Source organism: Macaca nemestrina, chromosome 1 (assembly GCF_043159975.1).
Source record: "Macaca nemestrina isolate mMacNem1 chromosome 1, mMacNem.hap1, whole genome shotgun sequence".
Lineage (NCBI taxonomy): Eukaryota > Metazoa > Chordata > Mammalia > Primates > Cercopithecidae > Macaca > Macaca nemestrina.
This window is the reverse complement of record NC_092125.1, coordinates 23,395,869-23,422,782: the sequence shown is the minus strand read 5'-3', so window position 1 is coordinate 23,422,782 and position 26,914 is coordinate 23,395,869. Positions and strand designations below refer to the sequence as shown.

The 26,914-nt window shown below is 44.1% G+C and overlaps 1 protein-coding gene across 2 annotated transcripts in view; it reads left to right on the top strand.

The window, feature by feature from the left end:
* Window positions 1-25,609, top strand: part of LOC105492958 (retinoid X receptor gamma) — a 44,836-nt gene extending 19,227 nt beyond the window's left edge. The window contains exons 1-9 of one of the 2 annotated variants that reach the window (XM_011760349.3): window positions 1,460-1,704; window positions 6,493-6,637; window positions 9,489-9,668; window positions 15,610-15,770; window positions 15,868-15,997; window positions 17,007-17,139; window positions 18,371-18,462; window positions 19,776-19,881; window positions 25,318-25,609. In XM_011760349.3, the coding sequence (XP_011758651.1) occupies window positions 6,565-6,637; window positions 9,489-9,668; window positions 15,610-15,770; window positions 15,868-15,997; window positions 17,007-17,139; window positions 18,371-18,462; window positions 19,776-19,881; window positions 25,318-25,465 (1,023 nt within the window). In that variant the 5' untranslated portion in view covers window positions 1,460-1,704; window positions 6,493-6,564 and the 3' untranslated portion in view covers window positions 25,466-25,609. Of the gene's footprint in view, window positions 1-1,459; window positions 1,705-6,492; window positions 6,638-9,488; window positions 9,669-15,609; window positions 15,771-15,867; window positions 15,998-17,006; window positions 17,140-18,370; window positions 18,463-19,775; window positions 19,882-25,317 lie in introns of those variants that run through there. The other variant, XM_011760348.3, reaches the window with a different exon arrangement.
* Window positions 25,610-26,914: the final 1,305 nt, after the last annotated feature.

The window sequence follows — 26,914 nt, the reverse complement described above, 5'->3', positions numbered from 1 at the left end:
TGTAGGGATTCCAGGAGCTGGGGCCAGTCAGGTAACACAGGTGAGTGAATGAGGGGTGTGTAAGTCAATGGGGCGGGTGTGGACTGTGGAGAACTGCCCTGCTCCCTCAAAGCTGTTCAAATTCACAGACTTTTAATGCATTCTTCAGGCCAAATAAACTACGTTCTTGGGTCTAATTTGGCCAGTCATCTTCACCCCAGTTTCTAATCTTATGGTTCTCACCTTTAGGACATTTTTCAGAGTACACATTTCTCCCTCATCCCATATTTTGGCCCTTGTGCAGGTAACAAAAGCCCCACAGGGATCCTAACTGCCCCACTCCTGCTCAAATGAGGATCACTCATTCTGTCCAAACCCTTTATTCCACAAATGAAGTAGCAAGACTTGGGGAGCCCAAGTGACTTGTCCGGCCTCACACAGCCAGTCAAAAACAGAGCCAAAATGAGAACCTGTCCCCTGGCCTGCAACCCTGTGTTCACGATCCTGCATTTTCCTAATGCTGTGATATATGCTGACTTGCACAGTGACCCCAAGATCTTCCTGTTGGCTGCCAAGGATTAAAAGATGGATAATCAGTGCTCCCGGGGAATCTTGTGGGAGAGGTGGCCACATTATGCAGACCCATTGCACTTCGGTGCTGCCTGTGTGCTGTCATAGACGCAGAGGCAGACCTGAAGGGAGCAAAGAGAAGGACCTATAAACTGCTCAATATATATTCCTTGACCCCAGTGAGAGTATAAAACTGCTCGGAGGAGTGGGGGTGAAGAAGCAGTGGGGGTTTACATGTATTTATACCACCCACAGCCACCATAATCAGCAGGGCCATTGATACCCTATGCCTCAGAATGTATGAGGTTTGTTTATTCCCTTTCTTTCCTGTGAACAGAGTCCAGGAAGGCGAGTAAAATCTGGTAGTTAGAGACGGAAAGTACATTGAAGTTTTGGGATGAAAGTACAGTTTTGCAAAGGGCATTGACATTCATCCCAATAACTATTTATGTGGACCTACTGTGCATCAGGTACTAATTGATATTGTCCTAGGTTTTAGGGATAAGCATGGAATAAGGTGGCCAAGGTCTTTACTCTCATGGCAATTACAAAATAGCAGGCAGGACACACAAAATCCTAAGGAATAAACAAGATAGTTTCAAATAAAAATCATAATATCTAAAAAGAAATAAAATAGGGTGAGGTGGTAGACAGATCCTGTGGGTAGGAATCGGGCAAGGCACCATCCCTCTGAGGCCACTTTTAGCCACCACACTCAAGTTTGATTGGGCCAGTCAATTCATCTTCAGAGCTGTGTGAGTAGCAGGGCCGCTATTCCTGGACCATATGTCTGTACAGAGGGATTGGGGTTGAAAGGTCAGATGGAAGCTTTGGTCCTGGCCAACTGGGCTGTGTGCAGAGGCCAAGGCCAAGTTTGGCTGTGGGGAGCTATATTAAGCTTGCCAAGTGCTGGGGAATCTCAGCAGCCTGAGACCCTGAGCAGTGTTCTGGGCTTGGACTCCGGAACCACACTGCAGCAAAGCTTTGCCCAGTTAACGAGATGACACTGGACAAAAGGCCTTGGTGTTAGCTACAGTGAGCTGGACTCTGGATTGTCTGGGTAGATTATTCCTATGCATCCTGCCTTCCTCGCCCAGGACTGGTCTGAGAGGGATTCATGATGGAAGCATGTTTGTTCTGTGACCTGGGTCTCGCGTAAGTACGATTTGGGGGTGCAGGGAGGAGGAACTGTCTAGGGGTGGGAGCAGAAGGCAGGGCCAGTGTCCTACTCTGTGCTCTGTCATTTCGTTGTTTGTGCTTCTCTTTTTGCAGTTGTTGGATTTTTGAGCTTAAGGAGTAAAGAGATCGGAACTGGTACGATGAAGGCAGAAATTGTGTAATCTTTTGCAAACCACTTTAACTTGTTTCTGTTTCAGTTTCCTTTTCTCTATCGTGGAGTGACAAATACTTGCCCTGATTACCCTACAGGGATCTTTTTAGGCCTGTCAAAGAAGATGTGGATTTAAAAATCACTTCTCCACATGTGCAGTGCTCTATAGCCGTAAGTTGGTATTATTAGGATTATTCCCAGGTGATAGTATTATATACTTAGGTCATTCAGGTGTCCGGTGTTTCTGAAAGGTTCTAGAGAAGTTCATTTCAACAAGCATTTATTGAACCAGGCCCAGTACTGGGCATTGGAGATACCAAAAATGTGTATGAGATTCAATCCCTGCCCTGGGGAGCATCTAAGTGGAGTGATGCAATTTCTAAAGACATCAATATATAATTGGGAAGATATTGATGTACTTTTTAGATAATGTGATATAGGAAACATTTTTCTGAGTGTGTTTGCATGCGTGTGTGTATGTGTTTGATACTGCATCTTTGTCAGCATGATGTCTGCTGGCTGGACTCCAGAACGGGCCTCACAGATCTTTGCGATACTCCTGTCTTTTTCTCCCTTCCTGAACTCTGCAGCCTGACCTGGGCTCTATCACTGCTAATTTCTGCTTAGGTATTCATTGATAACTGAATTATTATCCTCTTAAGTCTGTTTGCATTTTTATAGAAAATAAATAAAAATTGCAAATGTTAGAGCTGGAATAGACCTTAAAGTTCATCTCATCTGATGATTTAAAAAAATTAAGTCATCAAGTCTTCTTCGGATGAAAGCATATTTGGAAGCCCAATATGCACATAAGATAAAAACAGATCTGGTTGAGCCAGGGACAAAAGACTTGAAGCCCCCCAGCGACACACACACTTACCTAGAAATGGGGAAATAGAGTCTTTGCTAAGTGAAGTGACCTGATTAGGAAGTGGCAGGTTTAGACCAAACCCATGTTGGAGGTTCAGGCTTATTACTCCTCATGATGAAGGCCCTAACTAAATTAAGGCTGTGCGACTATAAGGGTTCTGCTCCCTGTGACAGGAGCGCCTGCCTGCAGCCTAACCTTTGGTGGAAGGATTTGGGCTGAACACAGCTCAGAAATGCAGGACTCAATGTTCAAGGATGGCTCCAGAAGCATGCAGAATGAATTGGTTCCTGGCGGCTGAGTCTGCAAAAGGGAAGACAATCCGGCAGACAAGTATGTTTCTTTTCTGTTCTCAGGGAGCAGCCGGCTTGCGTGCAGGAGCAGATAGGAGTTGCCTGGTGAATCCCAGCTCTAAAGTGCTTATTTCAGTAGACTGTTTCTAATTGAACAAGACAGCCGGGATTGGGGGACTTGGGGACCAGGCAGCTAATGGGTTTATGCTCTGATGGCTGCCTTTGATCTCATCTGCCATTGCTCTGAGCCCAAAACAAACCCCAAGCCAGCCAGAGAGATGGGCAGAGAAAATATCAACCCACCTGTCTCACTGCCCCCCCTGCCACTATCCACTCATGAAGAGGAGGAGTGTTGGAGAGGGACTGCTGGCTCAGACTGGGGAGAAAGTGCCCCAAAGCAAGTCTGCTCCTTCAGGGGCTCCTGGCCAAGGAGGTGGGGAAGGAAGCTGCTAGGGAAGGTGAGGATTGAGGATCGCCTGTCACCCAAGGCAGACAATGTGGTGAATGGGGAATGATGATCTAGGATCCAGGATCCTGGGGTTCTGGCTCCAAGCAGTCAGACCTGGTAAGGTACCTAACCTGGTATCTGGGAAGGTGCAATAGCCTCGGATGTCTCCTTCAATCTTTCCTCATGCTCTACCTCTTTTACTATATTATTGAGATAGTTTCATGTAATTATTTCTCTGCTCCAACCCTCTAGTGGCTGCTTATTGCTTCCCAAACTAAATCCATTCTCCTAGCCAGACAATTCAGCTTCTAGGCTCTGTCATAGCCCACTTCTCAGCATTATCTCCCATCCATCCACTGGACATGTTTGCTCCACAAACACCTGGGATTCCCTCTAGGCCGCTGCCCTCAAAGCCTTCTGCCCATCACTAGCCCATCCAAATCCTATCCATTCTTGAAGGCTGTCACATCCCAGCTCAAATGCCACTTCCTTCATAAAGCCTTCCCTGATCTCAACAGCGTGTGATCTTTCCTCCTTAAATGATCCAAACTGACTTTTAATCTCATTAATGGCCAGTTCCTTGAGGCAGTGCCTGCATCTCACTCCGTTTTGGATCTCCATATTGTTCCTGAATAAACAAATGAATAAACCCACTTTAAGGCTCATGTGCTTATCTGTAAATAGGAAGACCTCTTAGGGTTGTTGTGAGGATTAACATAATTAATCAGCAGTGAGCAAGCTTTCCACAGATGGTAGCAATGGCAATCATTACGCTCTGTGGTTGCTGCAGGCTGGTGGTTATGGAACTGGCCCTGCTGGAGTTGGGGGTAGGAGGAGAAGGAAGGGTGAGGTCCCCTTGAGCCTCAGGTGATAGATCTTCCTTATTCCCATGACTTTTCTTGTCCATCTGAGGACTTGGGGACAGAGCCATGGTCAGCTAGAGGGCTCTCTCTGTGGGCTCATCTGACCTAAAGTTCTTCCATTTCATGAGTCAGATCCAAGTGCTAATCTCTGTTTCTTTGAGGCACTTGAGGAAAGTTATTGCCTAGAAGTCATGCTACAGCAGTGGTTCTTAACCCTGGATGCACATTAATGTCATCTGGTGAAATTAAGAAATGCCAGAGCCGGCCATGTGCGGTGGCTCTCCCCTGTAATCCCAGCACTTTGGAAGGCCAAGGCGGGCAGATTGCCTGAAGTCAGGAGTTCGAGACCAGTCTGACCAACATGGTGAAACCCTGTCTCTACTAAAAATACAAGAAAAATTAGCCAGGTGTGGTGGCACGCACCTGTAATCCCAGTTACTTGGGAGGCTGAGGCAGAGGAATTGCTTGAACCAGGGAGGTGGAGTTTGCAGTGAGCCGAGATGGCGCCACTGCACTCCAACCTGGGCAACAGAGTGAAACTCTGTCTCAAAAAAAGGAAAAAAATAAATAAATAAAAAAAGAAAAAGAAAGAAATGCCAGAGGCAAAGCCCTACCTCTCAGACTCATGGAATCAGAATCTCAAGACATGGGGTCCATGTTTTTTTCAAAGCCCCCAGGATTGAGAACCTCCACGTTTTTTCCCAAAGCCCCCAGGATTGAAAACAAGTGTGCTACATGAAAACAAAGCAAAATGCTGGTTACAAGCTCCACATGTCTTCTCATAGCCTTGTATAAAAAAAGGGGCGGTGCAAGAAGAGAGAGAATTCTTCTATCACTTATGTGTTGTCATTTATTGTGCAAATTAAGTTTAAAAAATTAATAGTGATGTTGATTTCAAAACAAAGCACCAAAGGCTGTGTCTTTTATTTTTTGTATCCCTCATAACGTTAACTGAGAGCCTCTGTTTGCCTCCTGCGCTCACTAAATATTTGCTTAGTGAATTGAAAAAGCTAGTGAATTTAGAAGGAACCTAGCTTAGGCTCTATTGTAGTTTCTGTTTTATTGAACCTTTTTTTCTGTCCCAAAGGCCTTGAATAGAGAGGAAAATCGTACTTTGATTCAGTTTGAGAATTATTGTCACTCTGGTTAGGCAATATGATTCAAAATTCAGACAAACTATGGAAAGTCAGTGGTTCCTAACCCCTAAACGTTTACCTCTATTGGACACTTACACACATGCATATCCTGCGCCACCTTCATTTGGACTTGCTTGTAAGTGTTCTTATTTTTTTGGTGCATGTTCTGACTCCTTGATGACATTGTACATTTTTGAGGAATGAGAGATATACCTTCTGGGTTTCTACCACTGATGGGATGACTGGCTCAAATTTATTCAACTTGCTTTCTTTGGTGAATACAAGACACTTAGCTGCAGTTTCTTAGGAATCTTCCCAAGAACACTGGCAGCTACAGGGATGGTGGTGGGGAACTGATATTCACTTAAAATAAGGGATGTATTTGAGTTAGCATCTTCAGTGTGCTTGCAGAGATGACCACTACACATGTCCTTTTTCATTTTACTGTGAACTCCTTCTGGGTGTGTATTTTTCTTTGCCTTTGTACTCCAGAGCCTGGCACAGTGTCTGGCATGCTGAGTGCCCAGGGAATGTCTGTTGATTGACTAATGAATGAATTTGCGTTGTTTTGCTTGGCTCTCTTAGAGTGTAAGTCTTTAGCCTGAGGGCCATAGCTCCTCTTGCAGCATGGCTGAATAGGCAGTCAATAGCTGATAAAAATTTAAAAATACACAGTTGACATTGTCCTGGGTGTGTAATTTGGCATGGATTTCTAGCTCAAATAAAACATATAAGTAAAATGAATGAAAGCAGAGAGACTCTAATGGAGATGTGTTGTGATTTTTGGTTTAGGTTTTGGCTTCTAGAAATAATTTTGTTCCTCCTATGGCACTTTTACCCCTCCCTTAAGTTCATCTCACAGATAGCCAGTTTCAAATACTCTGTACTTGGAAACTGTTTCTTGAAATAGAACTTGTTTTTTCTTGAGTGTGCCCTCGTTGCCTTAGGCCTTGGGGATTGAGTTTACTCTGGCTCTGTGCTTTACAGTATTTTTTTCTCTTGCAGCTAAATGTGGTCAACAGCGTCAGCAGTTCAGAGGACATCAAGCCCTTACCAGGGCTTCCTGGGATTGGAAACATGAACTACCCATCCACCAGCCCCGGATCTCTGGTTAAACACATCTGTGCCATCTGTGGAGACAGATCCTCAGGTACATGCAGAAGCAGACAGCCCCCGAAAAGTGCCACAGAAAAGGGGTTGCTCACTGCCTGCCTGGATACTTTGTACTCAATGAAAGGAAAATGGCCCTTTAGGATGGGCTAACTGGGGACCCGCCTGTACATTTCTGTCACTGGGTTCATAGGTTGCCGTTCTGATGAATTTAAAGTATGGCTTTATTTTTTGAGGATGAGATTTACAGGAAGCATTTCAGAAACCCTTCTCTGGAGTCACACTATTACACATGTATCTGCGCGACAGAAGCTGTTGCGATTATCAAGTATTTCTGCCGGGTGTGGTGGCTCACACCTATAATCCCAGTGCTTTGGTGTAGTCCCAGCTACTTGGGAGGCTGAGGTGGGAGGATGGCTTGAGCCTGGGAAGTCAAGCCTGCAGTGAGCCGTGATCACGCTACTCCAGCCTGGGCCACAGAATGAGACCTCGTCTGAAAAAAAAAAAAAAAAAAAAGGGTATTAAGAAAAATCCCTCCCAAATAAGCAATTGTAAAAATAATGTCCTAATGTAGAGGATTTGAACAAACTAGAAAACTCTAAAGAAAAAGTAAAAAAATTACCCATAATGTCCCCAAGAAAGATAAACCTTTTAATATTTTAGCATATCTCCTGCTATAACATTCTAGGTTTTCAATATGTTTTTATAGGCAGGAATAAATGTGTTTTCACCAACTTATCTTTGATTCTCTTCTCCTTTTCTCAGTTATTTCTTTCCTTGCTTCTTTCCTCTCCATTCTTCCTGCTCCATATTTCCGTCCCCACCAATTTTGAACACATCTGAATCTCTGATTTGATTATTTGAAGAATAATAAGAGGAGGAGGTTATTTTCTTTTCTATAGCTGTCCATGATGGCTAACTGAATATTTCCTTATCCTCTTAATGTCACCAAAGTCACTACAGAATGTCACTCTGTTGGAAGTTCCAGGCACCTAGAACTTACCTAGCTGAATGACTGATGTTTTCTTGCTCTCAGAAAATACTTCCCAAATCATGCAGACTTGGCCATTGCCATAACAGCACACCAGCCACAGTCCGACAGAGTGTTTACTCTGCTATGCTTATTCTAGTTGAAAGTCTATGAGGTTCATTTAAATATTGAAAAGCCATAGGAGTGACTATGTCACACAGTTGAAAAATTGGTCCCATATTTCTCTAAGACAAATATTTCAGAGCTGAGAGCACTGGGTTTTCTGGGCCCGAGATAAAATCCCGTATTTATCATTACTGTGAGTTCAGCATTGTGAAAAGCCAGCCTGTAGTATGGTCAACTAATGAGGCACAGATTGGCTTTTCTTCAGGCAGGCTATCTCTAACCATCATTTCATCTTAGAGTGGCTTCCTCTGAACTGTAAGCTCCTGAGGTGCTGGAAACCTAGGTAAAACAGAATTAGAAAGTCATGTCACTTCTGCAGCTCAGTGACATCACATTACATTCAAGAATCAGACATAAATATGTTTTGAATGATTTGTTTCCTTATATTTTTGAAGTTCCGTAATTTCAATCAATCAAGCATAATGCCTGGTGCATAGTATTGAGAAGACTTTTACCTAGAAAAAGGATTGTGATTGATTCATGATGCCTGTGTGAGGATGGGCTTGGTGGCCCTCCTGACACAAATTAGCTGCCCCTGCTTGGGGTAATTGAAAACCGCATGTGTGGAGCAGGTAATAAGGGCAGTAAAACGCATGTGTGGAGCAGGTAATAAGGGCAGTAAAATACGCAATAAATTAGTCTGGATTAAGCAAAATGACCTTTTTTTTTTTTTTTTTTTTTTTTTTTGAGACAGGGTCTCGCTCTGTCACTCAGGCTGGAGTGCAGGGGCATGATCTTGGCTCACTGTAACCTCTGCCTCCCGGGTTGAAGTGATTCTCATACCTCAGCCTCTGGAGTAGCTGAGACCACAGGCATGCACCACCATACCTCAGCCTCTGGAGTAGCTGAGACCACAGGCATGCGCCACCATGCCAGGCTAATTTTTGTGTGTATATATATATGTGTGTGTGTGTGTATGTGTGTGTGTATATATATATATGTATATACACACATACATACATACATACACACACACACACACACACACATAAAAAAATATTTTTTTTTTGATAGAGACGAGGTTTTACCATGTTAGCCAGGCTGGTCTCAAAACTCCTGACCTCAAGTGATCTGCCCGTCTTGGCCTCCCAAAGTGCTGGGATTACAGGCATGAGCCACCATGCCTGGCTGCAAAATCAGCTTCTATCAGATCTTTATGTCATAGCTTGGTTGTCACATGATGAAATAAAGATCAAATAGCAATTAATTTCCTCAACAGGCAATAGCACTTAAAAATTCATAACTCAGAATTCTGTTCATAGTTTATGGTAAAGGATAATAAATTTAAATGGGTTTCCTAAGAACTTGGGTCTCAATTATAGGAAATATTAGTTAAGCTGGGATTCTTTTCCTGCTAGGTAATATGTGACAAGCATATATATTTTTATTTATTATTTACACTAATATTTTGAATGGAAGCAGAACATTTGCTTAACTAAACCCAAGAGTTACCTTCATAAAATAAATGTAAAGAAAGCCTTAGCTTTAGGAATTTTCTAATAATTCTATCTGGAATTAGCAATGCAGAGGAAAGAGACAAGGAAAGGTGTATTTGCTCTGTCTGAGTTTAGTTCCTGTGATTAAGCCTGCATTCTCTGCTAGTTATTATTTGCTTTCTGTCCCAGTGCCCAAGTGATGTGCCTGTTTCTCTGGGGAAGAACCAAGAGGTTCTTTTGAATGAAAGATCCAAATAAACACAAGAACAATCTATGGAATGTTCTTTTCTTGTAACCAGGAAAGCACTATGGGGTGTACAGTTGTGAAGGCTGCAAAGGGTTCTTCAAGAGGACGATAAGGAAGGATCTCATCTACACGTGTCGGGATAATAAAGACTGCCTCATTGACAAGCGCCAGCGCAACCGCTGCCAGTACTGTCGCTATCAGAAGTGCCTTGTCATGGGCATGAAGAGGGAAGGTGAGACACATTCAATTCTAATACTCGTCTCTGGAGAGAGGCATTTCCTAGGGCAAGGGGACATTCAACCATAATACACGAGAAGTCATGGTGCCCAAAGTCATCCTAATTTCCCCTTCAAACTTCTTCCCCACAGGGCTCTCAAGAGAAGTCTGATTGGGGGTTAGGATAACTTTGGGTACCATGACTTCTCGTGTATTGCAATTGAATGTGCCTTGTCCTAGGAGATGTGTCTCTCCAGAGAAGAGAGGGCAAGAGGCGTCTTCCTCCTCCACTTTACCCATCCTCTTCTGGAGCCCAGATGGTGATCCCCAAACTGGACCATCTCCTTTTTTCTTCCAATAACCAGGCAGCAAGTCTCAGAGCCAAGGTTTCAGGGTCCTCATGCTCTGTTCTACCGATGGATCGTCAGACTGACCTTCAGGGTGGAGGTGATTTTTCTCCCTTAATCCTAGGTCTCTCTCTAGGGAAAACTGCAGGTTTGATTTCACTCACTGAGCTTTTTTTACCCGGGTCTTCTAACAATTCTTTGATATTGGTATATTCCATCATCTTTTGGCATTACTGGCATTACACAGGTTTGATAGGCCTGGCCTTCCCATTCAGAGAGACCACCATTGTGTGTTGAAAACATCACATCTTTTAATTTTTAGTGTGGTTTAGCTGGGTATTCTAGTATCAGAGAAAATACCTCAGAAGGTGCTTTCTGTTCCATTAGTAGATGGAAAAGTGTTTCCATTAAGTAGCACAGATAAATTGAAGTGGGCAGTTAATTAACTAGCGAGCTCAAGGAGGGACATGGGGATAGTGGTGAATTTAATAGATTTTAGAGTAAGAAGGTCCTGCCTTTCTTTAGGAAATAAGAACAAGGAGTTCAGTCAGTTAGGCCCAGCATGCTCCTCATTCTTGAGGAACTTCTTTTCTGTGAGGAGAGGGCATCTTACTGAAAGGGTCAGTGAAGAGGGGTTCTTTGTGTCCCTGCTAAAATGAATGTCACCCACGAGCAAACAAATTATTGGAATCTTAACATGTCAAAATGCTAGAGGTGGCCTTACAGGGTGACCTAATCAACTGTAACCATCCGCCAGATGAGAAAACAGGCTCAGAGAGGTGAACGGAGTTTTCTGAGGTGCCAAAGGCAGGCAACGAATTGACCCCAGGTCTCTGACTCTCAGATCGGTGCTAGTCTGTGTCTCCTTCCCTACCAGGTTGTGAAGGAACTGAGGACAGCCCTCGCCGTGACATCTAACGGCAACCTCAAAAGTGAGAGACCCAAATCTCAGCTCCTGATAATCTGCCTCACACCCCAGCCTGTTCCTCACACAGTCTTCCCCTTCCAGGAAATGGCCACTTATTTTCCAGTTGCTCAGAACAAAAACCATTGACTCCCCTCTTTTTTTCACACACCACATGTAGTAGGTGAGGAAATCTTGTCTCTTCCTCAAAATATGTCCAGAATCTTTCCATGTCTCACTACTTTTACCACTAAACCCTCAATCCAAGCTACCCATATCTTTTGCAGTGATCTACATAGCATCCTAAGACATCTCCCTCTTTCCACCTCCTACAGTCTCTTCTTAGCACAGTAACCAGAGCGAGGCTTTGAACAAGTAGATTGGGTCAAGGTATTCCTTCACCAAAATCCTCCAGTGTCTTTCCTTCTCACCCAGACAAAAAGGCAAAAATCTCTGTCACGACTTAAGGTTGTACATGGTCTGGATGCCTTGTTGTCTCCCAGCCTCAGCTATCCTGGTCTTTTTGGTGCTCCTCAAATATTTCAGAGAGGTGCCCACCTCAGGGCCTTTGCACTTGCTGTCTGTCTAGAATGATTTTTTTTTTTCAAGTATCTGCATGGCTCACTTCTTCTCATCCTTTGGATCTTTACTCAATTCTCACTTTCTTGGTAAAGCCTTGCCTGGCTATACCATCTAAAATTGCACCAGCCACCGCCAACCCTTCCTTGTCTCTTTTACACGCACTTGTCACTATCTAACACTTGTACTTATCTTGTTTACCGTCTGTATCCACGAAGGTGGGGGCTTTGTCTGATTTTTTCTCCCCCGCTGCTTTATCACCAGTAATCAATACACTGTAGCCATTTAATAAATTGTTGAATGAACAGTTTAAACTGAATGCTGAAATCAGAAGTTTTAGAAGTGCAGGGGCTCCTAAAAATGACTCATTCATTTATTCATTGAGTATTAGCTGAGTGCCTACTCTGTGCTTACGTCATACTTGCTGTGGCAGTGGGATCAATGATGTTACAGATTGGAACATACGGTATGAAATACCTGCTGGTGAAGAACATCTTTTTTCCACCAAGATAGAACTGATACTTCTTGGAGCTTCCCCCACCATGATTATCAAAATGAAACTAATGACTACAAGTTCTCCCATTAACAAGAGCCCAGTGGCCGCAGGGTCATTTTTTCCTCCTAAAACACTTGAGATAAGTTTCCAGTTGACTTGGAAAAATAAGTTTTCATCAAGCACATGATATTGAATTAAAAGAAAGTGAATGGTCTCAGTCAGAGAAACCATCATTTCTATTTCTCTAGAGTTAGTCTAATCCATTTCTGGAAACGCAGGCTGAATATCTCCAGCTCAGTTAGGGACCGAGTGGTCAATAGGTGAAATGTTGGGAAATGTGGTTTGTTAACTGTTTTTTAAAAAGGAAGGAAAACAGGGACATGTGAACTGTCAGAGACTGGGCACTCCTTCTTGTATGGCTTGGGTACTTTAATAGAAAATTGGACCCAGTTTTTGCTTCTGCATTTTTTAAAAGACTGTGGAGAAACAGAAAGAATAGTGAAAAGCTGAGTAGTAAAAATTAGGAGAGGAAAATGAGCTGTTAGGGAACTTTCTAAAGAGATTGGCACCATTTACCCTGACAAAGAGAAGGCAAAGAGGTGAATTAGTTCCTCCTCTTGCTATATAAGGGGCCACATTTAAAAGGCTACTGGATAGCCTGTCCTTCACCGCCATCATTTCTGGTCTTGATTTATAGAATTTGGGGTTCCGTTTGGACACTTTCTTGAGGACAAGAATAATAACATCCTGGAGCAGATAACAGAGAGACCATGGAAATCACACAGATAAAGAGATGGAATTGGGGTGGGCACAGAGTTTACCTGCCTGGGACCAGGGACCAGGACCTGTTGCCCTTTTAGGATACATAATGTTAAAGCCAGAGTGGACATTTTCTATTCTCTAATGTAACACGTCCATTTCCTGAAGGACAAATCAGAGGTTCAGAGAGCCTAGGGACCCACACAAGCTCACACAGCAAGCACATGGCAGACCCTGTATAGGACTGGGACCCTCTGATTCGCGGGCCACCTCAGGAATTCTGGAATGTCTATTTCCATGATTTCTCATCATATACATGTAGTTTTAAGACTGGAGAATGGATTACCTTTGAGGCTGTTCGTGGGCAGCATTGACATCCTTGTGAGCCCTGTGTGGTCTTTATTACTAGACCTAGCCCAGTACTTTGGTGGCAGTATTGAGAGGTTAGAGATGGGCCCAGGAGGAGCCATTGTGGGTGTATGTGCTGGTTCCACCATGGCCTACCACATGCCCTCAGATATGTTACCAGTTTCTCTGTGGCTCGTAATATGTCAGAGGGTTATTGTGAGGATTAAATGAAATTTAATCTATTTAAAATGTTGAGCACAATTCCTGACACAGAGAAAGAGCTTCATAAATGTTGGCTATTGTAATGAGTGCAAAATAAACACATGTTGGATGAATGGTTAAAATCCTTTCCTAAGGCAGGAGTTTGGTTCTATTTTTGATCATCCAGGGTTCCCTGGATGTACCCTGATGTGTGTCGTAATAGTAGCTCAGAATGTCTGACATGTAGAAGCTACACCCCAATAACAATATATGACTCCTCATTTATGACAGGAAGATTTAAAGCACAAAGAGGAAAAGTGAACAGCAAAGGGTTTGCTCAGTTAATGGCAAAACTAGAATTAGAATCGAATGCCCTGACACCAAGGATATTTTCTTTGAAGCTTGAAGGTTATTTTCCTTGAGTGTTACAAATCTGTAGAAGACATTGACTGAGGACCACGAATGAAACTTAACTTAGTTTGCTTTCCCTCATCTTTTAAAGTCAAGACAAATAGAAGCTCATAACCTACCTTTAAAAAATTAATACAAGAAGCATTCAACATTTCCCAGTAAATCCAAATATAATAAAAAATACATATTATAGTTTCTACATATTGCCAGTGAATGAAGGCTGACAGAGTGAGCAGCAAGTAAGGATGAGACAGAAAGAGGAAGAACAACAGGAGAGAGGGGAAGAGGCCAAAAAGGGAGATGGAGAGATGAGCCCAAGGGGGTAAAAAGACACAAAGGCAAAGAGGAAATAACTATTTGTATTGAGTTTTTATAATTGCTTCGTCCATCCCTATGATACTATTTCAGTTAACTACCGAAGAGTACCAACCTTAACTAAGTGCCAGCCTTAACCATCTCAGTTAATCCCTGCTTCACAGATAAGGGAATTGGGGCTTACCAGGCTCAGTCATATGGCCAATGCCACTTAGCAGGGAAGGGGTAGAGTTATATGTGAAAAAGGTTTCTTTGACTTTAAGGCACATGTTTTTTTGCCCTTCTTTTCCCTATTTTCTCCTCTCTGTTCTCTCTCCCTTCTGTTTCCTCTTTTTCTCACCGTTTTGTTGTCTCTTTCCCTTGTTCCTTTTCTTCTTTCTACCCTCTTTGCCTCTCTCGCAACCACACAGTACCATTCTTGTCTTGAAGCTTTGTGGTGCATCTCCACTAAGCTTGGGAGTATAAGTTGTGTTTTTGCAGTCATACCCTTCTTTGACCTATCCTGAAAGACTGATATGGCTTGCATGACAAACGAGATGTTCAGCATCGCGGTTCCAGTCCATTCTGCAGCCTCTGGGGCTTGTTATCTCCTCAGAGAGTAGGAGGCACTCTTGCAAGTGGACTGTGGGGAGGAAGGGAGAGAAACAGAAATAGGAGCTGCAAGTGGAGTAGCTGTCATGGAGTTTCAAGCTAGTCACCTGCTTAAAGGATAATTTTCCTGACTCTTGGGATGTAAAAAATGTGTTCTAATATTGAATTCTGTTTATTGCTGCTGTGAATAAGATGGAAACTACAGCCGTCTAGATGATGGAAACTAACCCAACAGAGACTTTTCTCCTGATGAAGAGCATAGAATTAGAGGGGGCAGCAGTCTGCTTTCCATCCTAATGTATAGACATGGAGGATTCTGAGAGTTGCCCTGAACCTCGATGAAAACCCTAAGCTTTGGAGAGGCTGAGATAATTCCAGCCTACACCTTTGCCTATGTACCCTCCCCCACCTCCAAAATCAGCCACTGATTCTGAAATGTCATCTAGGTGACATCCCTCCACCCCTTCACTTACTAAATACCCACAGCTGGCTCCCTGAAAATCTTCCCTGACAAGTCGGATCAGGTGATGTTGTGTTCAAGCTGGTGCACTAGGGGCAGACCTAATGGGACGTGAATGCCAAGGATGATGCATAGGATCTGACAGAGGGAGTTTTTAAAGTAATGTGCTTGCTACTTAACTATTTCATGCTCACAATTTTATAGAGGCAGCAGGTAGAGCAAGAATGTGGGGATCTGCAAGGATAGCAAGGAGAGGGTGGCCCATTAAAAGAGAGGATATAATTAGAGTTTATTAAAGCTTAAAATGCATACTTCTTAGTGTGATCACCATAATGCTTTGGAAAGAATATGCACTAAAGAACCCCTCATTCTGCATAGGCGTAAGCAAACAGCTTTGCTTTCCTTGTTTCATCTGTCAACATTACAATATCCCCAATTCAGGATCCCCTTTCATAGATGAGTACATTGAGGCTTAGGTGGGTAACAAACTTTCCCACTGTAGTCCTGGACATTATGGTAACCTCTGCATGTCCTGCTGCATGTCAGCTGTGCAAGAAGAAAGACAGAGGAGCCGGGAGCGAGCCGAGAGTGAGGCAGAATGTGCCAGTAGTGGTCATGAAGACATGCCTGTGGAGAGGATTCTAGAAGCTGAACTTGCTGTTGAACCAAAGACAGAATCCTATGGTGACATGAACATGGAGAACTCGGTATGTGCTCCATTTCTTGGGTAGGACTGGAAATGGGAGAAAGGGGTGTATTTGAGTCCTGGGACCTGTCCCTCACAGTACTTTGTTCCTCTTTCAGACAAATGACCCTGTTACCAACATATGTCATGCTGCTGACAAGCAGCTTTTCACCCTCGTTGAATGGGCCAAGCGTATTCCCCACTTCTCTGACCTCACCTTGGAGGACCAGGTCATTTTGCTTCGGGCAGGTAAAGCATATTGGCTGCCTTTTTCCCTGGGACAGTTTTGAAATTGCTCCCAGGATCCTAAAAAAAAGTAACCTGATGGAGCTGCAACATGTCCAAGCTATGTACCATGTTGATGATGAAATAACCCTATGCAGATTTGTTCATTCCCAAATGAAGCATTGTTAATGAGGGAGTGGGACTCTCTTCCCATGCAAATTTTACCATGGCTTTATAATTTGCATACATTTTTAAAAGACTATTAAATCATTTTTATTGAGGAAAATTTGAAGCAGTGCCTCATTATTGTAATGAAATTGGCAAATAGAGATATTCCCATTTCATAGGTGAGATAAAGAAGCCAAAGATGTCTGCTCAAGCTTATACTAGATGGGTTCCACGATCTTCCTATTTTAAGACTCAATGTACTGTATTTTCTCTTGCCTCCTATTTCTGGGACACTTGCAGGCCATTGACATATGCCATATCTCCTATTTGTCACTGAGCCAGCAGGGAAATTTCATGAAGATTGGCTGAGCATTGGGAACCAGTCCACTCATTCATCCCTGTTAGATAATGAACACTCACTGAGTGTCAGCTGAAAGCTACAGACTGTGTTGGGTGTTACTAGACAATGCTAAAGAAACAAAACTAGGTTATCAGGTCCTGGGGGCAGAAACTGCAAGGTATATTAGCTTTATCCACCACGGAAGCTAACATAGTGACCATTATCTGCTAAATGTTCAATCCACATTTGTTGACTGATTAAAAAAAATAGAATCATTGTCCTCAAGCTGTCATTCTGAGTTGCATCTGAGAGAGAGTGGGGGATGTGCAGAGCCATGTCAGGAGACCCCAGTCTTATCCTTTGTTTCTTCACTAATTAGCTGTGTCATCTTGAACTAATTCTTAACCTCCCTAGATTGTCAATTCTGCTTGTGTTATGTGGAATAATAGTACGTGCCTTGGGTGATTATAAAGAAAGAAAGAATGTGGTCTGTTTTCCCTCAAGACCTCCTCTTTATCCTTGCAGGGTGGAATGAATTGCTGATTGCCTCTTTCTCCCACCGCTCAGTTTCCGTGCAGGATGGCATCCTTCTGGCCACGGGTTTACATGTCCACCGGAGCAGTGCCCATAGTGCTGGGGTCGGCTCCATCTTTGACAGGTGTCTCTCTTCTGCTTCCAGTATTTGTGTGTGTTATGTGTGTGTGTGTGTACACGTGTGTGTGTGTGTACACATGTGTGTATACATGAATTCTCATGTGGGTATGAACCTCTGGGTAGTGCTGGGAGGAAGGATGGGCAGACCAGTTAGCTGCACCTGACCATGCAGAGACCACTAGGCACATGAAACTATAAACCTGGGGAATGAGGGAGAGAATAAAAGAAAGGTTGAGATCACAATAAGATGGAGCCAGTCAGAGGCCAGCATAGTTGCCAGGCAGATAGGAGAATCTGTTCTCCCAATGGGTTTCCCAGGGAGAGATCAGATCTTGACATCAGCTAGTAAGTTGTGGGTGGAGAGGGTGAACTGTTTATCCTAGGGGCCAAGGATGGGAAAGGGATCAGGATCTGTCCTCAAGAAGCCAGGCAAGATGGACTGTTTATGCTGGGCTCTGGATGATCTCAGAAGGAGGCCTGCAGCAGGAGCAAATCCATCTTGGTCAGGCAGGGACACCCTGACAGAAGTTCTGTGCCTTAAATGATACTAAAGGAAAATTAAGCCATCTGACAAGGAGTTGAATAAAATGAGTAGTTGATGACTTGAGAGTGAGAGGATGGAGAACTGGTAAAGAGGAGAATTAAGTTGAAATTAATCTCTCTGTCTGATGCCAGGGCCCCGTGGCCCCTTTCCACCTCCATTGTAAATGGTCTTCTTTGGTCATGTGCACATCCACTGAGCTGTCTCTACTACCTCCCTGCCCTTTCCCAGATGTTCCATGTAGAGCCCAACATGGTGTTTGGAATGACTCGTCCCTCTTCGTGGTGCCCGGACCTTTCTACCAGTTCACTGAATGCTGCCCTCTGCTGTGTTTTTCTAGACCTGCAATCCCCTTACCTTGCTTTGCCTGTTGCGTTTTTAATTTCCAAGACATCCATGATGCCTTTCTGTTTCCCTGCATTCATTGCTTCCTCTTTGGAGCCCACTTGGACTTTGCTCATGGCAGTTATATTCCTGGGCATCGTGCTGCTGCTTGTTTTCATGTCTGTTTCTTTAGTTAAACTGTAATCTCCTTGCAATGAGTGGTTGCATCTTTTACATTTCTGTACCCCTAGTAACTGGTACATCGTCTGACAACAGGGTGGGCATATACACATTTTGGATGAATTCATTTTATTGACTCTTCGCCTGTTACTCATGGTTTTCTCATTACCCTCTTGTTTCCTGTTAACAGAGTTCTAACTGAGCTGGTTTCCAAAATGAAAGACATGCAGATGGACAAGTCGGAGCTGGGGTGCCTGCGAGCCATTGTGCTCTTTAACCCAGGTAACCACCCTTGGACCCCAGGGGATGTGTGTGTTCACCCCTCTCCACTGTCAGCCTCCAGTGCTCCCATGTTGTTGGTCCTCCAGCTCAGCTGAGACAGAGACGGCAGAGCCAGGAATCCAGGAGAGCTCACAGTGTCAGCTAGAGCCATCTTGAAAAATGTTTTGAATGGGTGTGGCAGGCACATGCCTGGGGCAAGTGGGGAAGATGAAAGATGATGGTGGCCCAGGGTGGCAGTGAAGGGGGTGGTAAAAAGCGGTCAGATTATAGATATATTTCTAGGTAAAGCCACTGTGATTTGCCGATGGATTGAATGTAGAATGAGAAAGAAAGAAAGGAGTTAAATATGACTCTCTGTTTTTTTGTTTTTTGTTTTTTAAAGTTTTGTTTTCCTGAACAATGGGAAAAATGAAGTTCTCTTCACTGAGAAGGGGAAAACTCCATGAGGAGCAATTCTGAGAGTGGGTGGGTAGGAATCAGGATCTTGTCTTTGGACATTAAAATAGGAGATGGGTAGTAGATATCCAAGAGTGGCTTCCCAGGAAGCAACTGCTCATATGAGCCTGGACTTCATGGGAGAAGCCATGTGCATCCAAGAGCTGTCAGCCTCTGCCTGTGTAAGGCCATGACACTGGGGTGAGATCATCTGGGAAGATAGAGCAGAGAAGACGGCTGGGGACTGAGCCCTGGGGCATGCCAACATTTAGAGGTCAGGGAGAAAAGGAAGAGCCAGCAGAGGAACCTGAGAAGGAGCAGGCAGTGAGATAAGGAGAGAATCAGAAGGGTGGTGTCCTGGAGGCTCGAGGGAAAATAGTCTTTCAAGAAGGAGGCGATCAGCTCCAGCAAACGCTGCTGTGGTCAAGAAAGAGGAACCTTCAGAATTACGTAATCATTCATGCAGAGGCTTTATCTCCAGAATTAGGCAGTTAGTTCATCAATGCAGGACATGTGCCAATTCAGCTTTTGTGTCCCATCTTATCACTCAGTGCATGCTTAGCACATAGTAGGCACTCGGTAAATGTGTGCAGGTAATATTTCGAGAATAGTCTGGATAAAATAAAGCTCTTCTCCTTAGAGTCAGTGGTGGGTACATTTGCCTATTCATGGAGTTTAAAATCTTTGCCCTAAGAGTTTTTTGGGTAAATTGGACACGGAAAGAAGAGCAAGGGGGAACGAATGACTAGCTTTGTTTATTTCACACTTGTCCCTATCCAGGGTGTCTCTAGTAACTCTAGGGAGGGTGGCCAGAGGGAATGGGGACAGCCTCTGCTGGAGGGTGTGTAATCAAAGGCTAACTCAGTCATCTCTTTTAGATGCCAAGGGCCTGTCCAACCCCTCTGAGGTGGAGACTCTGCGAGAGAAGGTTTATGCCACCCTCGAGGCCTACACCAAGCAGAAGTATCCAGACCAGCCAGGCAGGTGAGAGAGTGCTGGCATAATGGCAGTAACAGCAGCAACTACTCCCATTCTTCAACTATTGAGCCCCTAAAGTGCAGCAGGCAAAGTTTAGGTGTTTTCAAATGTTATTTAGTCTTCATAACAAGCTGAAAGCCACAAAAATGTTAATTCCATGGTGATAGCGGCCTTATCTGTCTTATTCACCATTCACTCCTCTAACCTCCACAGGTAAAGCAGTGCCTGACACATAGCACACATCTTTAAATGGAGGATGAATAGCAAACAAATGAATAAATGTGGGAATTATTATCTCCGATTTCTATCAAAAAACAGAACCTCAGAAATGTTAAGTAACTTGCTGAAGACCATAATGCTAGCACGTGGTGGAGGTGAGATGTGAACCCAGTTCGTGTGATTTCACAGAGCCTGTGTTTGAGGTGTGACTGCATTGCTTTCTGGTCTGCCCCCATAGAAACCCCCATGCAGGAGGAAGTACAGGCTTTGGTAGCCAGAAGGCATCGCTGCTGGTTCCCAGGGTGCCATGTGTGTGGCATCTGGGAAGGTGCTGGGTCTGGGTCTGGGCTCCTCATTTGGAAAGGTGGATGTCGGTCTAGCAGATCTCTGAGGCCATCTAGCAGTATAGGTATTTCTGAGTTATTAAAAGATATTCTCAAAAGTTTTTTCCAAAGTACAGCTAAGCCAAAGAGTTTTCCCTCTCTGCTAATGCCAGTTAAAATGAGAAAACATGATCCTCAAATCTCGTAGAAATTGGAAATGAAACTGAAAAGACTGTCTTAAAGACATTAATTTTGTTTGAGGGATTAATTTTACATGCTCCCAATGCTCACTAATTATTTCTATTCCTCTGTGAAGTCTAATATCTACTTAGCTGTTTATCCTGGATCATAAGCCGACATCTAGCAATTGTCCAGAAGAGACTGAGCTGTGTTTTGTGTTGGAGGCTGTGGATGAATTCAAGTAGGTGGGTTTTGGCCCTTTGGTGCAATGAATAGGCAGGGCCTAGTTTATTAGTGAGATGAAGCTGAATAGACCCACCAGATGCCACCAGTTTAACACAAGCATCTATTGCTTGCTCTCAAATCCGGGTGGGCAGTCAGTTCAGAGAGCTGGTTGTCTTGCACGCCATCACTCAGGGACCAAGGCGCCTTTTTTCCTGTGTCTCCACCATGACCCAGAGCCATACTGTGTTTTGCATCCAGATGATGGAAGCTGGAAGAGGTGGAGGAGCAGAGAGGCGAGGCCATATGGGCCAGACCTGGGTCTTAGAGCGCCCTCACCTTTTCCTTCACTTTCATTGGCTGATTCCAAGTCACGTGGCCCAGCTGGCCACAAAGGAGGCTGGAGAATGTACCCTGTTGTATGCCAAGGAAGAGAAGAAAAGATTGGATTTTGGTGAATCTAGCAGTTCACTATAGATGAGATTGAGAGAGCCCTGATCAAGGGGTCAGGACGTGGCTGCCAGCATTGGCTTGGCCTCTGTCAGGTGTGAGCCCTGAGCAAGTCATCTTAACTGAAGCCCTGAGCTGGATGCTTTCTATCAAATCTTTCGTTTTTTGAGCACATATTGTGTGCAGGGCATTAGAAATAATGAGTGTCATACATTTTCCTGAAATTGGCTCTATGACTTGCTGTTTTTCTTTAAAAACCAACAAAAAACTCCAACTCACTTTTTTTCCTAATTATAAAAGCAATGCATGCTTTGGTTAAAAAAAAAAAAATTAGAAAAATATTTTTTAAAAATACGCAGTGGCTCACGCCTGTAATCCCAGCACTTTGGTAGGCCGAGGCTGATGGATCACCTGAGGTCGGTTGTTCGAGACCAGCCTGACCAACATGTAGCAATCCCGTCTCTACTAATAATACAAAAATTAGCCCGGTGTGGTGGCATGCGCCTATAATCCCAGCTACTTGGGAGGTTGAGGCAGGAGAATCACTTGAACTGGTGAGGCGGAAGTTGTGGTGAGCCGAGATCGTGCCATTGCACTCCAGCCTGGAGGACAAGAGCGAAACTCCATCAAAAAAAAAAAAAAAAAGCAGATAATAAGAACTTATTGTAAATATTTTGGTATATTTCTTTCCAGTATCCTCATGTATCTATTATATCTTGTGCGTATCTTCGTATATCTATTATGTATTATATATATCCTGTATGCATTTCTAGATATGAAATTATACAGTTTTGTGTGTTATTTTCTTCCCTTAGCCATTCTAGAAATTGTATTCAATTATTGACAACTACAAATTATCATTTTCAAGGGTTTTGTAATATTTTGCAGTGTGAACATATCCTAATGTATTTAGCCATTGCCCTGTGATTGACATTTGGGTTGTTTCTAATTCATATCACTTTGAAAATTTTGGAACTTGACTCTTCTGCCGGAAGACGGCTGGTAGGGGGCTGGGCTGCCTCCACACACTGGGGAGAGAGGCCAACATTTGTTGCCAGGACTAGGGCAGAGCCTGGAACTGCAGAGAGGTAGCAGAGGATGGGTCCATTGCATAGTCTCCTGGGTTTGTCCAGCACAGCTTGGACTGAGGGTGACTGCCCTGATCAAGTGTTCACAGTTGGCTCAGCAAGTATATCAGGGGTGTCACTGGCCAGGCATGTGGGTGTGCTGAGGGCTGGTCACCTCTGGTCGGCAGAACCTGGTTGAAGGGGATCCTGGCACAGCCAGGTAGAGGCGGATTTCTCAGTGGGAGAGTGCTGCCACGCTGTGGAGATGTCTCAGAAGTGCATGTCACAGGGGCCACGTTCTGCTTTCGCTTTGATCAGAAAGCAGAGCTCAAAAGTCAGGTCACAGAACTCACACACACACTCTCTTGCACGCACAGCAGGCACCTTCAAAGGCGTAAATCCCTCTTGCTGCTAACCTGTGGGCAAGGAATGCTGGGACATTCGTCTATTAGATTTGATCTCAGTTCCTAAATCCAGGTCACACAACAAAGAGGGCAGTACGATGGCATACTTAGAATTTTGGATGTTGTAAAATCTTGGCCTTTTTAGAGTTAAAAAAAAATTTTAGAGTTAATCCCAGTCTAACTTTGCACTTATGGAGAAGCCGTTTCCTTTGCCTACTTCCGTAAAGCTTAATGGCAGAGGCACAGCCAGGAGTTCAGACTCCTTATTGTCTAACGACCTCTTTCCTGAATGGTGATGCCACTCAAATGCTTTCAGGGGCTTTACCACTGGAGGCTTTCGAAGTAATGTGTGGCATTGGCATAGATCTTTAATTTTTCCATGTAGGGAAGCAATTTCTACTTTTTTCGATGGTGCCACTTTATTTTCCTTGTATTGCTACATTTCTTTAAAATGTCATATGGCATGAGTATAGAAATATACACATTTTAAGGAACATTGAAATTCTCATTTGTACTTTTTCATGAAATGATGCTGTGACACTCAGTAAAGATTCATCTGGAACCAGAAATCTCTGACTTAGGGCCATAGTGACTAATGTGATTTTGGTCCTTGAGTTTTTTATTGGAAGTTGTGAGTAGAGTGACTTCATATCTAGTAGTATTAATAACATTAAAAATGAGCTGGCATTGCATTGTGCACAGAGGGCACAATGTCACAGACAGAGTGAAAAATGTCACAGAAAGAGATGCCCGAAAGGACATGCAGATGGGAGATGAATTCCTTCACACACTGTTCTTTCTCCCTTTTGTGAACCTCACAAGTGTCTTCAGTTATTAAAAAATGTGTGTGAGGGTGTGTATGAGTGAGTGAGGGTGTGTGTGTGTGCATGTGTGCATGTTGTAAGAACATGTTAGAGTGTGAGTGTGGAGTGTGTTTGCATGTGTGTATGTGTGAGTGCACGCATGCACATGTGTGTATATGAGTGTGCATGTGTACATATGTGAGACCACAGGCATGAGATATGTGAGATTAAGTATGTGCACATTTGTAAGTATGTGTATTGTGTGTAATGTGCATGAATATAGTGCAAGAGCATATGAGTGTGTGGATGTGTGTACAAACACATGAAGTATGTGTGAAGGTGTATATACATGAGAGTGTGTGAAGGTGCGTGTGCATGAGTGTGTGTGAAGGTGCGTGTGCATGAGAGTGTGTGAAGGTGCGTGTGCATGAGAGTGTGTGAAGGTGTGTGTGCATGCACATGTTGTGAAGTCATGTGAAAGTGTACATGAGTGGGCATGTGTATGTGTGAGGGTGTGTGTGAATGCATGTGTGTGAGGGAATGTGAGAGTGTAAGAGTGTGAGTGTGCATGTATGTGAGTGGTGAGGATGTGTGTGCGGGCACATGGGTGTGAAGCATGTGCGAGTATGTGTGATAATGTGTGGGTCAGTGTGTATGCATGTGTGCATGTATCCTCTCCCCAAACAGACCATAGACTCCTCGGGGGCAGAGACTATGATTTTCTATCTCCTCTTTTCCTAATTTAAGGGTAAGCACAGACTAAGAAGTTGACCATAAAAATCGGTAACAATTGGCCGGGCACAGTGGCTCACGCCTGTAATCCCAGCACTTTGGGAGGCTGAGGTGCGTGGATCACCTGAGGTCAGGAATTCGAGACCAGCCTGGCCAACATGGCAAAATCCCGTCTCTACTAAAAATACAAAAATTTAGCCAGGTATTGTGGCGGGAGCCTGTATTCGCAGCTACTCGGGAGGCTGAGGCAGGAGAATTGCTTGAACCTGGGAGGCAGAGGTTGCAGTGAGCTGAGACTGGGCCGTTGCACTCCAGCCTGGGCAACAAGAGTGAAACTCAGTCTCAAAAAAAAAAAAAAATTGGTAACAATTGGTTACAAATTGGCAACAAAAATTTGGTGACTCTGGACCCCAAGGCATGTGCCGGTAGTCTCACCTACTTAGGAAGCTGAGGCGAGAGGACTGCTTGAACCTAGGTACTCAGGTCCAGCCTGAGCAACATGGTGAGACCCCATTCTTAAAAAGACTTTTTGTGGGGGCTGGAAACTGAAACAGATTGATGGCATGATGGCTAGAGTAAGGTTCTCAAACATGTTCATCTAATGGTGACAGCTGCCATGGACTGAGCACATTCAGTGCCTCACGCTCGGCTCTAGGTGCCTCAGCAGATCTGTGTAGGTACCCGAGGGACACAGAGACTGTGAGGAGCCAGTATGGCTGGCAACGTGAGTGGACACAGTCATCTAGTTCTTCCTCTGCCCCACCGTGAGTGAGGGGAGCCGAGGGCAGTCCTGGGACATGGCTACAGAATTCAAGATTCTGGAAGGGTCATGTGCTACAACTTCTGCCTTTAAGGCTGACGAGCCCTCTAGCCTGTTTCTGAAGCTCTCTAGGCTTAGAGATTCTGTGATTCCCTTGTCTCCCCTTCCAGCTCTTTTATCACAGATTGGTAGAGAAGACCAAGTGGACAGCCTCCCGCCAGCAGGTGCAGGTGTGCAGTGCATGCCCATCCCTGTTCCTGATGCTTCTTGGCTTTCCTGCAGGTTTGCCAAGCTGCTGCTGCGCCTCCCAGCTCTGCGCTCCATTGGCTTGAAATGTCTGGAGCACCTCTTCTTCTTCAAGCTCATCGGGGACACCCCCATTGACACCTTCCTCATGGAGATGTTGGAGACCCCGCTGCAGATCACCTGAGCCCTACCAGCCACAGCCTCCCCATCCAGGATGATCCCCGGGCAGGTGTGTGTGGACCCCCACCCTACACTTTCCTCCACCTCCCACCCTGACCCCCTTCCTGTCCCAAAATGTGATGCTTATAATAAAGAAAACCTTTCTATACATGAGACTTTTATAGGTGGACTTTTGTATAGATGTTAAAGGTAATACGCTTTGCTGTCTACAGGGCTGTGGGACTTACTGGAAGTTCTTGGGAAAACTAACCAAGCCTCTGTACATACAATTGGTTTAAATTATTTTTTCATTTGCCCTGGAAAGCAAACAAATGAGTAATAAAATAATATATGTGAAATTGGCACTGCCGGAGCATGGGGTGTGTTATTGTGCTACAGGGAAGTCGACTCAGACATGGAGAAGGGATATCAGAGGCTGGGGTCCTGAGACCATAAATCCCAGAGCATAACGCCTGAATCTAAGCTGGGCTTTGCTGCACAGCAAGCTTTGCCCAGGGGCGCATTCTGGGGAGACTGGGAAGAGATGCTGTCTTTCAAAATTAACTTGTTTTTTTGTTTGTTTGTTTGTTTTTGTTTTTCTCCTAATCATAATGCACAGAAAGAGACTTATTCTAAATGGAGGCAATTTAGTATAAGGCCAAAGGAGAGATGTTCTTTGTCCTGGGAGCTGGTGGAAGCTCTTAGGTTCTGGGAGTTGGTGGGAGGTGGTAACAAAGGAATAGGCTTGTCTGTTATATCATGAGCTACCAACAATAGTCAAAAGACTAGAGTACACCAAGTTTGTTTTCCAATCTTATCTAACCCTGTGCAGCCTGTTCTTAAAGGGGAAAGAGAAAAGCTCTCCCGCCTTCTAGTCTAGGATGTCCAGATTTACATAGTTTTTAAATCCCAACCGTTGGCTGGACAATGAGCTTCTTGAAGGTACAGACTGTGTCTGACACCACACACAGCCCATATAGCTCACTGTCTTTAACTCACATTCCTGCCATCTGCAGGAATAGGGCTTAACAGATACACAAATCGATGTATGCTACGAATTACGTGGTACCCCCTAGGGTTGTAAATGTAAATGTGCAGCCTGAACAGCTGCACATGGCAGTCCTGCTTCACCTTTTCCATACCACCAGAACCTGACCCAGGGCCTGGTGTACAAAGCACAGAGTAATCTGTGTTGTTGAATTGGGTTCCACACAACTAGAAAGAATCCCCTAAAAGACAATGTGGACGACATTTGTCTCATTCCCCATCAATAGCTTGTCCCCTCAAAACCCCCATGGTTAACTCTCCAGTCCAAATACATCCCTCAGTACAACTGTGAAAAAACTAACATTGCTTTATGACTAAGAAAAATTTAGGGATCTGTCAGCGTTGGACATTAAACAATGGAACGTAAATCTTAATTCTGCTGTTCTTTCCCTTAACTTGTGTATCTGCATTTACTGTGAACTATGAT